General features: G+C 40.9%; 1 protein-coding gene across 1 annotated transcript in view; it reads left to right on the top strand.

Annotated features, from left to right (window-relative positions):
- The window catches only part of parp4 (poly (ADP-ribose) polymerase family, member 4), a 30,689-nt gene extending 16,127 nt beyond the window's left edge, over positions 1–14,562 (top strand). Inside the window, exons 20-35 of the mRNA XM_084361304.1 lie at positions 100–181; positions 446–583; positions 713–902; positions 2,371–2,441; positions 4,443–4,630; positions 5,312–5,411; positions 5,912–6,082; positions 6,485–6,565; positions 6,702–6,782; positions 6,885–6,980; positions 7,120–7,524; positions 9,521–10,614; positions 10,860–10,920; positions 11,297–11,399; positions 12,236–12,368; positions 12,793–14,562. Of these exons, the coding sequence (XP_084217430.1) occupies positions 100–181; positions 446–583; positions 713–902; positions 2,371–2,441; positions 4,443–4,630; positions 5,312–5,411; positions 5,912–6,082; positions 6,485–6,565; positions 6,702–6,782; positions 6,885–6,980; positions 7,120–7,524; positions 9,521–10,614; positions 10,860–10,920; positions 11,297–11,399; positions 12,236–12,368; positions 12,793–13,000 (3,202 nt within the window). The 3' untranslated portion in view covers positions 13,001–14,562. The remainder of the gene's footprint in view (positions 1–99; positions 182–445; positions 584–712; positions 903–2,370; positions 2,442–4,442; positions 4,631–5,311; positions 5,412–5,911; positions 6,083–6,484; positions 6,566–6,701; positions 6,783–6,884; positions 6,981–7,119; positions 7,525–9,520; positions 10,615–10,859; positions 10,921–11,296; positions 11,400–12,235; positions 12,369–12,792) is intronic.
- Positions 14,563–15,460: the final 898 nt, after the last annotated feature.

The following is a 15,460-nucleotide window of genomic DNA, read 5'->3' as shown; positions in this document are numbered from 1 at the left end:
CTAGTGTCTGCCTTTGTAGTCTTCCTTATATTGTTTATAATGCACACTTAGATGCGTGCAGTTAGAGGCTGTGTTCAATGTGTTTTTTGTTTTCCTCAGAGAGTTCACCCTGGACATGTCAGTTGAGATGCCGTATGAGATCACCAGCCTGGAGTGCATCACTCACCAAGTCAAGATTAAGGTAATTTGGGTGTTTAAACAGTGTCAATTGAGAAGTCCATCAGCAGAGACTTTGTGATTAATATAACCGGATGATTTTTGCCTGCTCCTTAGACTGCATAATTAATTATAAGTCTTAAGTTTCGGTCATAGCATCTGGGATTTAGAGCTGTCATTATGTCCGATGATATTTACAAAAAATTGAGTTAGTTTAATCCGTTAACAAAAACATAATTACGAGTGAACATTTCCTCTTTTTCACCCTCATCTGTGTGTGATCCCGCAGAGAACTGACTGTAAGGCAGTGGTGAGTGTGCTGCCGGGAGAGGTTATGGGTTCAGATGGTTTCCAGCTGTCAGTCACTCTATCTGAGGTCCACCTGCCCAGGATGTGGGTGGAGAAACACCCGAGCAACGACAGCCAGGTCTGTCTGTTGCTTTGCCCTCTTCTCTTTCTCTCTCTTTTGTTATTATTTTTGTTTGTTTATGATTTTGGGCTACTGTATATAAATAAAATGTATTTGAATTAAACCGTCTCTCACTCTCTCCTGTAGGCCTGCATGTTGGTTTTCTATCCAGACTTTGACGCCAACTCCAGTTCAGCAACTGATGAAGTCGTCCTGTTGCTAGACACATCTGAGTCTATGAAGGGAGAGTCTCTCCGCATGGCGCAGAGAATCGCCCTGCAGCTCCTCAAAACCCTGGACCAGAAGCTCAGACTCAATGTCATTTTGTTTGGCTCAGGTCAGTTTTTAGAGCTATGACTAAAGAAGGCATAGGCTTGACAAAACTGTCTCACCATTAACGAGGAAGATAAAATTAAAGATGACAGATGGTGAAAGGATTTAATTTGACTGCATAAATTATGAAGAAAAAATAATCAGAAAACTGAAGAAAATCCGTCATGCATTATGGAGTGAACTGCATGACACAGTCTATGAGTAAAGGAATTAAACCAGCCCGTCTTTGGTAATCTCCTATACAAGAACTTCATCTCCAATTAGCAGAGTATCTAATAAAACCTGCGATATGAAGATTATTCTCACCAGTTTCAGTATCTGAAATTGTTCGCCATGTGAAGTCAACTCAACTTTTAAATGAAAGTTTCTGAATTAGACAACAAAATCTGTTTTCGGTCAATTTGTAAGATATGGATATAAGTTTAAAACATTCAGAATGAACAATGAAGTAAAAGTATCAGCAGAATGTGAAGAAACAACTGTGTTGATGTTATGTCAAAGACATTTATGTTCAGTGTAACAGAGATGTCTACTGAAGTGAGCATGACAGCCCGTCCTGTCTCTTAATACCACTTTGTACCTCAAGAGTCGATAAGCTCAGTGTAGTTTCAGCTGGGAAATGTATGCGAGCGGCGAGTTTGCTAAGTAATATAAGCTCTCATAGTCTCTTTTTTAGTCTGATAAATAAACAAAATAAACTCACAAAATGTTAAGAAAGAAAATATTCTTCCCTATCCCCATTTCCTTTATTAAATAGAACAAAACAAAACTTTCCCTCTTATGAATTCAAGTAGTTAGTTACCGAACTAAATGGAGCTTGATTCCCTCACTAACACTTTATTCAACTCAACGGAAACAAAATAAAACTCACCAAAACAGTCCTGGTTTGTCTTTGCACAATCACCTCTGATTTGGTCAAAATGATTCCTAAATTTACAGAGAAAGATGTGAAAATATTCCAACTCCAAAAAAATATTTTGCTGCTTCTGATGCCCGACTCTCTCTCGCTCGCCTCTGCTGCTTCATGCCTCTCCTGTCTCTGCCTGCTGTGTCTTCTCATCTCTGGATTCAAAGTTCTGGTCAGAGCTGCTGTAAATCTCCTCTGTACTGTGTCACCTTCTTCAGTGACAGTTTGGCATCTGTTGGTCTAAGAGGCTGTGTTTTCAGTCCCCGTCTGGTGTCCAGATGGCGAACCAGACTTCTGTTAGCTAATAGGTCCACTTGGCTCCACGACTAACCAAGCCAACTTCCTAATGGCCGTCAGTCACTACAGCCAAAGAGAGCTACAAAAAAAGAGTATAGTGAACAGCAGCTAGTGGTTATGATTTATTAAATAGGTGGCCATATTTTACAGGTTACACTTTTAAACCTGTTTAATCATCATCATCTTGCTGAATATTTTGCAAAAGCAACCAATGAATACACAAGTTAGCTGTCACTAACCTGACTTTAACTGTGTTTTTGTTTGTCAGATCACACAGACGCCTTCCTGACAGCTCAACCGCTTGTTGAAGGTCGGCAGGCAGCAGAAAGCTTCATCAGGGTGAGTTGTGACGAACACATTCTTCATATTGTAGTTTAACCTTGAAGCCATTGTTATATTCTTGCTGCAGAGCTTTGATGTGAAGCACGCATATATTGTTCAACTGCATAACAAGCTATACGACATCTTAAACTATAAAATGTGCACACACACACACACACATTACAGTACACCGCCTCCCCCTCAAAGCTGTGTCAAGAACTTCACTGAGGTGCAACTAGCTATATCTTCTGGTCATGGAAAGAAAAAAACATAATAAAGACTTACAGGAACAGCTGTCAGATAAACTTGTGGTCTCTAACAGTAACGTTAAGTCAATGTGTTAGCTGTGTTAGTCTTGTTAGCCTACCTGGGCAATAGCCTCTATCTCTCTGTCTGTGTTTTATTTACCGGCCACTTCCAGCACTGTTCTGTGACTCTGTGCCTGAAAAACGTGAGACTGAAATGCAACTCACATTATTTATTACGTTTGATAAATGCCGACGGGCAGTGCTTGGAATATTCACGTCAGAACTTTTCTGTCACAGCTGCTAACTTTTTTACGCTTTCACGTCCTCTGTATGTCATGTATATACAACGGTACTGACAATACATTTGACGTTGACTTTGGCTCTGACTTGCTTGTAGCTGTCGTGAGCCTTTGGCTACGGTTAGCATAAAGCTAATCAACTCACAACATTACTCGTCAATTGTGACCACAAACCACCTGCTTTATTAGATTCACGGTCATTTCAACTACACAGCCAATTACTACCACACATTTAGATTATCCGCTACGTAAAACTTGTATTGGAGGCTCACCTGTCCAGGAGAAGAACAGCAAGCTCAGTATCCAACTTCAGCCCGATGCTATCGCTCAGCTCTCTCCACCTCGGATATGCTTGTCTGTGTTTACATACGATTTATTCCGTCTATTGTCACTCTCCCTCTTGGACTCTTGTTTCTCTACATCGGCCTTCCTTTTTTTGGCTTGCTTAGCCGTGTACACTTTTGTTGGTAATGCCGGGATAGCGGCTTTTCCTGCCGGGACGTCCGCCATTGCACCTTCACAGAACGTGAATGCTCATCGACTTTGGTTGAGCAACCAATAGGAACGCCCAAAACAGCTTGCTCTGTAAAATGAACTGTGATTGGCTGAACACTGCCATCATGGCACAGATTTTTTAAAGCCTGAATACAGAGCCAAGAGGAGACACAGAAGTCCAGTGTTCTGTCACAACACTATGAATTACAATATGCTGAAAAGTTATTATTGATTTTTGACCAAATGACGGCAGAAATAACTTACACACTCCAGCTTTAACTCTAAACTGGCCCTGGACCTCGCTGAGGGTCCGAGGTCCACCCCCCATAGTCTCATGAAATGCTGTGGGAAACACTGAATTAACTTCATTAGTTCTGTTGAAAGGACTTTGAAATAGCTCTAAATTTACAGTACATACTAGAAGTGTTTTATTTAATTTATGTATTGAACGACATTTATGATACAGTAATAGCAAAAGAAATAAAAGGCAAACATAAAAAAAGTGCCTGTTTCCTGCCCATATGTGCACATTCACTCTGAGCCTAATTGCATTAAAGGTGAATAGGAAAAATATTCTCAGAGTTTTCTATTGCTGCATTCATGCAGTGTCAGCAGAATGGGAAGAACAGGAAAAGCCTGCGGGTCTGATTCTGATTTGGAAGTGTTCACGCTGTATTCCCAGTGCAGATAAAAAACCTGAATTAGCTATTTTTGTCATGTAATGCATTTGTAGTAGTTCATTACCAAGTTAAGCCAGATATAAATTAACAGTGTGGAGCTCCTATGGAAGTAGCTGAGTCAACTGAATCGGTGTCAGTATTGCCACTGGTGTAACATTTGCAGCATTGCAGAGGAAGATATTGTCTATGTATGACCATTTTTCCAACTTAGCTGCTCGAAAGATGTTTAAACTATATTTATTGAATGTAACATATGCCTGTGTGTTCTCAAAGCTCTGCTCCTTTCCCTCCTATCAGCGCTTAAGTCCAGTAGGGGGCAGCACTGAGCTGTGGAGGCCCCTGCGAGCTCTCAGCCTGCTGCCTCCGTCCCGCGGTGTCAGGAACCTGCTGCTGCTGTCGGACGGCCACATCCAGAACGCAGAGCTCACCTTGCAGCTGCTCAGAGACAACGCTCAGCACAGCCGCCTCTTCACCTGCGGCCTCAGGTCTGAATGGGTTGAAGGGTCATAGCTCAAGGGGTGTGTGAGGATATTGACTTATTGAGTCAATGACAGGTACGCTCAGGATTTTGTTTAAATGCCCTGCATAGCCCGAGATCACAAAATGGTCCTTTTAGCTTTGCTCTTTAGCTCAGCTCTCAATCAAGACAATAAAAACAAAAGTTGTAGTTGCACACCGTGGGTCATCAATCATCAGTGTTGTTGCCTTCATTGTTAAACAACTACTGTACCTTTGCTGATGAAAATCTATCAATGTGATTCAGGCAGAATATTCATGGGTGAGGTAATGTGTTTAAGTCTTAATTAATTTACGTTTAGTCACGTTCACCGACCTCCTTACAGACTCATCTGATGTTTGCCCTTAAAACTTGTAGCAACAAGTCACCAAATGAAATGGATCTTACCTTAAGTAGAATTATGCGTCTCTCTGGGTTTAAACATTTACAGAGACATTTAAATGAAGAAATGTTTCCTGGAATATTTTGATTGAAAATTGATTAAGTTGATTTAAATGATTCACGGGTTAAAACTCTCTGAAATCTAATAACAGAAAGCATATGCAGCATTCGTCTGCAGTACAGGAGTAGCTACCATGCTCTGCACAGTTAGCTTCTTTTTGATTTCAGAAATATAAAATGGTGTGTTTGTGTTTCTTTGTCATTTCAGCCCAACAGCCAATCGGCACATGTTGAGAGCCCTTGCCCAGTCAGGGGGCGGAGCCTTTGAATTTTTCGACACAAAAACCAAACACAACTGGGCAGAGAAGGTGAGACTGACCAGTGCTAATTAACCACAGATAACAGCAACGGTGTGTTCAGCTTAAATGTGTCTTTTATTAAGTGTTGTGTGAAGTGGCAGAAATGAGACGTTTGATGGGTCACCATTTTTGGTTTTCAGTTTTTTCATCATTTGTCATGCACTCATTTGTCGGTGAATTATGCAGAAAAAAAGAAACAAAATCCAAATATAAGATGTGACCACATTTCCTGCATTGTTGCACTACCTTCAAATTTCATTTAGTGGCAGTTCAGTGAGATCCTTATAAAGGACTCAATACATGACCCTGATTTATGTTTCTATCTGCTTGTCTCTATTTTTCTTGTGATTTCTGCCTCTGAATATACAAGGACTGATATGTAGCCACGTTGCACACCTTAAAACCATTTTACAGTATGAGATCATCATGAAATGTGACACAAATAAACTTTCACATAGAATGAAATAACCCCGATTCATCTGTTTACCTTTTGTCTGTGTTGGCCGCAGGTAGCACGTCAGGTGAAGCGTATGGCGTCTCCCGGCTGCAGTTCAGTGTCAGTAAAGTGGCAGCAGTTCAACCCGACAGCCCCCCCTCCTGTACAAGCCCCCAAGCAGCTCCACGCTCTGTTCAATGACTCTCACACTCTGGTTTATGGTTTTGTGCCGCACTGCACTCAGGTACATAGTTCATATAGATGACTGCAAACTGAATTACAGCTGAAGTGTTGCTTGGAGATGATTTTATGTTTTTGTGAGTGTGTGTATTATTCTGATTCTTAGTTAGGGCTGCAACAAGCCTTTTTTTTTTTTTTTTTTTTAAATCATTGATCGATTTATCTGTCTTTTGATTCTTTAGTCTGTAAAATATGAGAAATTTGTGCAAAATGGCGATCACAGTTACTCACAGCTCTAGGCAACATCTTCAAATTGCTTGTTTTCTTTGAACAAAAATCCAACACATACCAATATTACAGTGATATAAAACAAACAGTAAAGCATCAAATCCTGATATTTAAAAAGCTTTAAAGCAGCATATATTTTTCATTTTTTTAACGGTAAATGACTCAAATCACCCCTCAGGCCACACTCCTCGGAAATCTGAGTGGTCAGGAGCTCAAAACCATGGTGTCGACCAGCGAGCTGCAGAAGACCAAGGGCACAGTAAGAGCACACACATTCATACCTAACAGTCTGAACAGAACTGTAATACTGTAATACTGACTCACACCACACATATGTCATAACTCCTTTACTCTGCACATACGGATGATTATAACATGTTTTGATGTGTGTTCAGTTTCTCCACAAGCTCACAGCAAGGGCCCTCATCAGGGATTACGAAGACGGAAGCCTGGACCCCAATGAAGCTGAACATGAGGTGTGTTTGTGTGTGTCACTGAGTGAGTCCAGAGGAAAGCCACCTCGATTTACACGTCTGGTCTGAGCTCCATATGTTTAACGTGGCTTTCTGCTTTTCCAGGGGAAGAAAGCAGAGCTGAGGAGCTTCATCATCAAGTTAAGCAAAGAGTTCTCCATCCTGTCACAGTTCACCAGCTTTGTGGCCATTGAGGAAAGGGTTTGTGCAATTTTCAGTCTTTTTCACATTTATACTATCTAATCAAGGTCCAACCCATTTAAACTCTTTACAGCCTGGATTTAAAGGTTTTGTAGAATCATATTTTGTCTCCCAACTAAACCCATCTAATTTGTTTTAGGATTCAGAGCAAGCAGAGGGCTTCACAGACATCCCCAAGCTGATCGCAGAGGAAGATGTGGACTTCCTCCCCTACATCAGCTGGATTTCTCCTAAGCATGATGGAGAAAGTCAAGCTGTGGAATGTGACGATGAACTGGTTGATGTGGTTTTTGGTTTGCGTAGAAATTTGATATCTCTCGATGGTATTGACACTGAGGAATGGGACTATGACGAGGATGATGTGGTTTTGGGTCTTCCTCAAAAAGGTAGCCGACATCTAGTTTACACTGTATCTGATGATTGTGACGATGACGAGGATGATACGGATCTTGGTCTTGAAATTGGGGAATGCCAAGATGAAAATGATGAAGGTTTGGTTCCTTTTTTAAAGGAACGCTACACATCTCTGCAGTATTCACCCACGGTAAGGCCCTCGCGCACAAACTGCAGCTGCACATGTGATATTTTGGAGTGCATTTTTAGATAAAGCTACTATTTTTAATGCAACGACAGTGCAAAAACTCTCAACATATCCTAAATTAGCAGCACATCCTTGCAATATCACACACGTATTGTTAAAACAGGACAATGCACACTTTCATTTCCTTTTGTACGTTAATGTTGATGTGTAAGTTGAGACTAAGAGGGAATTCAGACTTGGTATTACCATCCGTCCTGAGTAATTCAGTCATAAGTGGACAGCTTTAAGCCTGTCAGCTCACACCTGGCATTAGAATACATATCGACATGCATCTGCACCTGCCACTTGTGATCAGATGTCACTTCTACAGTATGCAAGTCACACACATGTCACTGGAACAAACGGATACGTTTTTCACACAAAAAAAGAAATATCTTTCATGTGCAACGTTTGCTGAACTTATGAGGAGGTCCGAATAGTTAAGAATTTGTTGTAGTCAGCGTCTCACCAAAATTATGAAGTTTCTCCTAACTCAACAACTCACGAAGAGTTGTTAAGTCTTTTGAGTCTCATTCCCAACTCGTCAAAAACTGATGCTTTGGGATTGTAGGACGGATCAACCACCATCCCAAAGCGACGAGTTGGGAAACCCAGAGCGTCATTATGTGACGAGTTGGGAATGAGACTCAAAAATCAACTTTTCTTACAAATAGCACCTTTAAGGGAATTTTGGGACTTTCTTCAAAGTCAAAGAAGTAGCCTATATTAGTTACTGTTTTCACAGTTTTGAAAACTGATATGTTTAACTCCAATATCATGATGCCTTCTTCCATAGATTTAGTGTAACTGGTGAAATCAGTTAAGATGCACTTTAGACACAGAAGCAGACAGGCTGGTGCAGTGATGCTGCCACAAACTGACACTTTTTATAAGGAAACAAACGACTTCATGTTTTGATTTAATGCTTACTTTACAAAAAGACATCTATGATAGAGAATTTGCCGTAGCTGTTTTGCAAAGTTTGTTAAAGTTATAGTTTGTTTCTCCTCACTCAACATCTTGGAGTCTGGTGATACGTGTGCATGATAAACAGATCCTTCACTCATCAAATAAAAGAGAAATGTCCCACACTTAAACCCACAAAGTAACATTATACGAGGACAGGTCACCCTGTCTGTCTTACCACACTTAGTCACACTTCTACCCGAGAAACAGCCAGGCGACAAAGTCTTTGTCGTCTTACAGTGTTACTGTTACCTGCAACTATATCACCAAATTTAATGAGTAAAAGTCACCACGACTGTCAGCCCTCCCGACCAAGTCTTCAGTGAACTTCCCCCCGAGGTAACAGTATCCCTCCTTCGAGTGAGGGCCAGACAGGGTCCGCTATTTACTGATGGTGATTATGTAAGTATGTAATTTAGAGCAAAAAAAGTAACTGTCGCTTTCCACGATGGATGGTGGGTCAGGATCAGAATCATAACACTTCATAACAGCATCCATATGATTATAGACAGTCAGCAGTATAAATTTTTAGATTTATAGGTGGAAACAAGTTTTAAAAAAAACACTGATCTCAACGTTATGTACCGTCAAGTCTCTTCTTATGGCGGATTCTGCGTAAAAAGGGCTAATGCGACTTGGGAGCGCTCACAGCTGTACTTGGAGCTGCCCACTTGTGATCAGATCGCTCCGGCCTCATGTTGATACCAAGTGTGAACATTCTCTCACTCAGTTATTTCTGCGTGTACTTCACAAAAAATATATATTTCACTGTGAGAGCAGATGCAGGCCGTCATTGTGAAACCTCCTGAGAACTTGTGAAACAGTGTCAGAAGTTTGCTTGATAGAATTCATCTAAAAACAGTTTTTCAGGTGTGAACTACAATGATCTAGTAATAGTAAAAACACACACAAGGTTTGTAGTTTAGTAGTTCAGTTTTAATGTGTGACCACTAAAGACATTTTGACTCCTTTTTTTTTTTCCTCTCCTTTGTAGAGTGCCTCACCTCCTTCCCCCGAACCTGTGGTGATGTCTTTATCTAGAAGGATTTCTAGCCTCAAGAAAGACTCCTATCCTCTTCCTCCTCCTCCTCCTCCACCGAGCAACTCTTTACGTGCACGAGCCCAAGCCTCTCCAGTCCCTCGTCCTCCCCTTCCCTCCATATGTCTGGGACTCTCAGATGTTAATGCTCCTCCTCCTCCTGACATTTATTACTCTGCACTCTCACTTGGTCCTCCTCCTCCTCCTCCTCCTCACACTTCTTTCTCTGCAATCTCACTTGGTCCTCCTCCTCCTCCTCCTCCTCCTCCTCCTCCTCCTCCTCCTCCTCCTCCTCACACTTCTTTCTCTGCAATCTCAATTGGTCTTCCTCCTCCTCCTCCTCCTCCTTCTCGTCCTTACACTTTCTCCCCTGCAAACTCAATTGGTCCTCCTCCTCCTCCTCCTCCTCCTGCTTTCATTCCTTCTCGGGGAGTTGTATTTGGTGCTACTCTTCCTCTTCCGAGTGGAGCTTCTGCAACTTCAGGTCGGCTTTTCCGTGGCAGTGCTCTAGTCAGTCACTCAGAGGAGAAAGAGACTCCAGAGAAGTTATGCCAGACTAACTTGGCATACAGAAGAAGGAAAAAACAAACTAGGCATAGAGATACCTGGGGTGATCCAGAGTTAGATGATGAGTCTCATGACACAGAAATAAAATCTCAAACTTGCTTAGGATCAGGATGGTCTTTCTCATCCTCAGTCTTTGAGACCTCACCCACAGTTGGGTCCACAGCCGTCTCTAATGTGCTCCCCCAAAATAAAGAGCTAGGTCTTGCAGGTCAGTATCGAGAGCAACTGATGGCTATCTGTGGTGTCGGTGGCTCTGACGTTATAGAGGCATTCCCTGAGAGATCAGAAGCCCATTCTCCAAAAATACATGGCTTTCCAGGTGTTATTGATGTTGCATTTGAGACACTGGGCGAAAGTGAACCTGCAGCTGATGGAGGCGAACATATCTTCTTGGAGAAGAGACGAAATCGACCACGAGCATATAAATGTTCATTCAGAAAGCGTCCTAAGCTTCTGACTTCACTGTTTCAACAACCCTTTGAGTGAGTCCCAAAACAGTTACACATTTTATATATATTCAATTACAAAACGCAGATTATTGCTTTATTACTAAATCATATGTATGTTAACTGACTATAGGACTGTAAGTTGTTTGTGTATGTGCATCTTTACATGTGGAAGAAAGAGAAATCAGCATAAGTTTGTTTTTGGTTTTACACTATGTGTGGGTTTTTTTATGAACAATTTTGTCAGTATTCACCACGTTTCTGCTGTGATCTTGTTTCAGGTCAGCGGATCCTGAAGTGCCGAAGCTCAGATGGACCAGGATCTTCCAGATGCAGCATTCAGTAAGATATGATTTCATTGGGTCTTCACGTATGTTGCCACTGAACAGACTAAATTTAGCTGAAACTAAAAACGTAAACCATGTTTTTATGATTTATTCTGGTGGAACAATGCCAGTGCTCTGACATTGTGTATGCTGGTTTACTGGTGTGCCAGAATCAAACTTTTGCTCTTCCTGCTGACAAGTTACAGTGCTTGCTATGAGAAAAGTGTATCAATTCTGATCCTTTGATCCTTTTTTTTTTGTAATTTTAATCGTATTTATTTTTCTCAAAGATCACCAGCTGTCAGAGAGGCTGCACCGTACTTTGTTAAAAGGTAGTGAGACAAGTTCTTACCACTTTGTATGGGAGATGATCAAGTGTCTGTGATTTGCAGGAGGGCTACTGGGAGTTAACCACAGAGCTGGGAGAATGCATCAATGTCGATGTAGATCACTTTGCCAATGTGTTCCTGAAAAGCAAGGGCATCCAATCTCTAGGTGAGAACTCTCAAGACCTGTTTCAGGCCTTCATTGTGGAGACAGCTTTTTCATTTCAGATCATTTTGAGCTATTTCTAACATCTCTCTGGTACTTTAAGATGGGCAGAAACGTACACATCATCCCGTCAATAAAATGTGTCATCATGTAAAATTTCTTCATTACAGGTTAAATGTAACATTTTATTTAGAAGTAGACTCATACAAGTATTTACTTTTATTAATCACATTACATGATAAACAGTATTTAAACCATACAAATTGCCAGAGCTCAGGTTGGTCTGAAAACAGTTACTGTTTGGGAGTTTCAAGTGCATCATATCAAACCTCTTTCCCTGTCGAAACTGTAAAGATATGGTCATTCAAACCACAAGGCTGTGTTTTGTTTTCTGTTTTTTCTTAAAAAAAAAAAAAAAAAATCTACTGAGAAATTTCATATTGAATTTAAAATCATTATTCAAAGAAAGAAGTTGTTACAGACAGCACAGATGAGTCCCGGCACCTCAAAACTGCTACACAAACATGTCAAAAAACTTGAACTCTCATGCGACGGCTCTACATTATTATTTTTTTCCCAAATCACAAACAACATTTGCCAGCTTCCCCAGAAGTATCTAGTCATGCAAATAGTTTTATTTGATTTGTCCAAGTTTGGAGACCTCAGTGGGATCAAAACATATTCTAGCCACAGCAGCAGCATGGCACCAGGGGTGGCAATGATGGTCGTGTCGGTTGTCCAACACTTGGATGGACGTACACAGACATTCATGTTGCCCTCAGGATCAAGGGTGCAAACTTTTCCTTCATGTTGTGCATGTGTGCACGTGTGTGGTGTAGGTGTGAGGGCCCATGCAGACATCCTGAGGCTGTTGGCGACTCTTCTGGTTCTGCAGCTGATGCGGGTGGAGAAGCTGGAGGAAGGCAAACTGCTCCGCACCCTCTTCTGCCTGGACGACTCCTCTCAGCCCAGGTCTGTCTAAAACTGTGTAAAACAACACGAACATGGTGTACTTACTTTTTGGGGGGTGTTTATGGAAACACATCATTGAGTTTTAACTTGAGGACAAATGCTCAGTAATACTCACCTGAGGTTAAATTAGATCTCAACAACTCACAGTAGATGCATAAAGTCATTTCAAAAACGCAAAATAAGATGAATCCACAAAAAAACACAAAGGCTTGTATTGTCCAAACAGGAACTAACCTGCACTGTAAGTATTAGCACTTTATGTATACATCCTTAAAATGCCTTGTGTCTTTTATAGAACTTCTTAAAATCAGACACAAAGTTTCATTTCTTGTAATTCTCTCTGCTCTGGATGTTTTTGTAAACCTTGTTGTCACGGTTCCCACAGTGGCTACCTCTTTTGCTAATAACTGACTCTTTGTTCCAGGCCTGAGCGGTGGGAGGAGGTGAAGAGAGCGGTGGACTGGGTCTGCTGGGCTGACCGGCAGTACCCATGTGTCTACAGCCGGCTGGAGTTCGGTCTGAGCTGGGAGTCCTCCACCCGTCAGCTGCTGGGCTACGAAGGACTCCCTCCTTTCTCACCTCTGTGTGGTCTGAACCTGCGGAGGACCGCTGCCCCGTTACTGGTCCACTGAGCAGACAAACAAAATGCATACCCGTTTGCCTTTTTGAGGAGACGAGATGAAATCTTTAAACTAGAAATATTTTCACACACATTTGCACTCGTTTCTTTGCCTTATGTAAAGAGACTTTGAACTGTCAGCGTGTTTACCTGCTCCTAAATAACTAAAGTTGGCTTTCTGCAGTAAGATGATTTCTTAAAGTTCCCATGAAATGGCTAGTGGACTGCTATTGGCTCTGGCATGGTTGTGTTTCCTGTAAAAACGGCAGCAACGGAGGGGCGTGTCCTGAATATTGATTGACGTTTACAATAGTCAATAGTGCCTAATGTGCGTTACTGACTCTGGCCACACTAGCAGCTCCAAGGGAACACAGCTGAACCGGGACAGTACGTGTCCACAGGATCTGTCGTTTCCACGCTTACCATTCATTGTCTGTGTAAGCAGCCATTTCGAGAGACGGGCTGTTTCAATTCCTGCTCCTCATTTCTCACCTAACATGTCTTCAGAAACACATTTCAGTGAGATATATTCTTAATATAAGGAAAGGTTTCCAAATGAGCCACCAAACTGGTCTGTTTTTTGAAATCCTGGAGGAGACAGACCACAATTAATGTTAACAATTAATGTCCGTTCAGGTTTAGCCAGGAGTGTTTGTAGGATGGCGATTGTTGTGGAAGTTGTATTTTAGTTCAATTTATTAAGTTGTGTTTTACGATACGAGGCCCGGTCCCCGGAAACAATCTGCGTCACTCTTTGTATACATCCACGGCACTCTTGTAAAAATTAATAGAGCATTTATTGGAATACAAGTCTCAAGTAAGTCCCATGACAATTAATTGAATTTGTATTATATAACGATAATGATGGAAAAGGTGGAGGTGTGCAGCTTGTGACCTGCAGCTCTTCATCTAACAGCTCCTCCTTGTTCCATTAATCCAACAGATGAAATAAAATGACTCACTGAAGTATATCGGACTGAACCGCTGTCAATAAATGCCAAAAATGACTGTTTTGTTCTGTTGACACAAAGAAAGCGATAAGTGAACAACTTACTGAACTGTAACCAAAACTCACTGAACAATATGTTTCATGTGACTAGCCTACTTCTAAATAAAAGTATTTTTAACTTCATTTCCCCAGTTTAATGCTTCAACATGAAGTTGTTCAGTTTGCCTCAGCAGTACATGAGGACAGCGCTGTATGGATACTCAGTGTATTTCCTAGTTAAAAGCTTGGTGGGAAAACACTGCAGCAACCCTACTTAAAACATAAATTAACTCATTCAAGTCATCATGTCTCAAGTCAAGTCTTCAACTTCCAAGTCATAGTCCAGTCTCAAGTTATTTATTTTCTGTCAAGTCATCAAAACAGTGACTTGAGTCAACTCAAGTCCAAGTCACAATGACTTGAGTCAACGTGTCTGGTATACACCTCAGAGTGCAATCATCAAAATTTTTTATTGTTTTCCAGGTGGTTACGAACTCTAAAATCCCATGAACCATTCCTACAAAACAACTTTTCTGCTATTGTTGGGCCTGATGCTGGTGTATAGGTGAGATATAGAGCAGGACATGTGATAAAAACACTTCATGGGAACTTTAAACTTCGTAAATGTTAGAAACACAGTTTCCTTAATCGGGTTAAGGGAGAAAAGATTTACTGATAATCTTAAATGTTTATGGCTTATAACTGTATGTTATCTCACATTTGAATTATCTTGATTCATCTTCAAAGTTATCTTTCATACTCTGTAAGTTTTTAATAGCTTTATCAGCTAATCGAGGCATTGCCTTTTCTTTGTAAGGATCTCTTTGTTGTTGCTTTTCCTTTTCTTTGTTTTGATCCACATTGTACACACAGTGTATCATTGTAAATGAAGATCACCTCTCAATAATCTCTCCAGTATAAATAAAGTTTGAATGAATAAATGAATGAATATAAGCATGTCTGTGACAAAGCCTTCAGACAGGGACGCTGTAACTGTGATCATAACAGGTCGCAGTGCATCTTCACAAATTAGACCACAACTGAAACTGATACATTAGAAGACCAGAAGGCTAAAAGTCTCTGTGTCATGCATCATTACTACTGTTCAAGTCATTCAGCAGTATTAACGAAATGGTCAGAGTAGGAAGTAGAGGAGGAATCATCAGATTACTGACTAACCATCTCTAATGTGGTTTATTGAGTGCACATAAATATTATGTGTTTTAAAAGTTGCTGTACCAATGACAAAAACAACTGCCTTTCAACAGTTCTGTTGCTTCTTTGTAGGCTATAAGTTCAAACAGAAGAAACTACAAACATATTGAATAGATACAGCCTGGAAACGGTTTATAGAGGACATGCATCATGTTGAATCCACATGATCTCTCTCTGTTGTGTTCACCTGAAGCAACAATGAGAGCAATGACAACAGTTACATTAAATACTTGTCTATTGATGCTTATTGAGTAAGATATGTACTGGGAA

The sequence above is a fragment of the Pagrus pagrus genome (assembly GCF_965226575.1).
Source record: "Pagrus pagrus genome assembly, chromosome: 9".
NCBI classification, from domain to species: domain Eukaryota; kingdom Metazoa; phylum Chordata; class Actinopteri; order Spariformes; family Sparidae; genus Pagrus; species Pagrus pagrus.
Note: the sequence above shows the minus strand (reverse complement) of the source record. Positions and strands in the feature narration are given on the sequence as shown.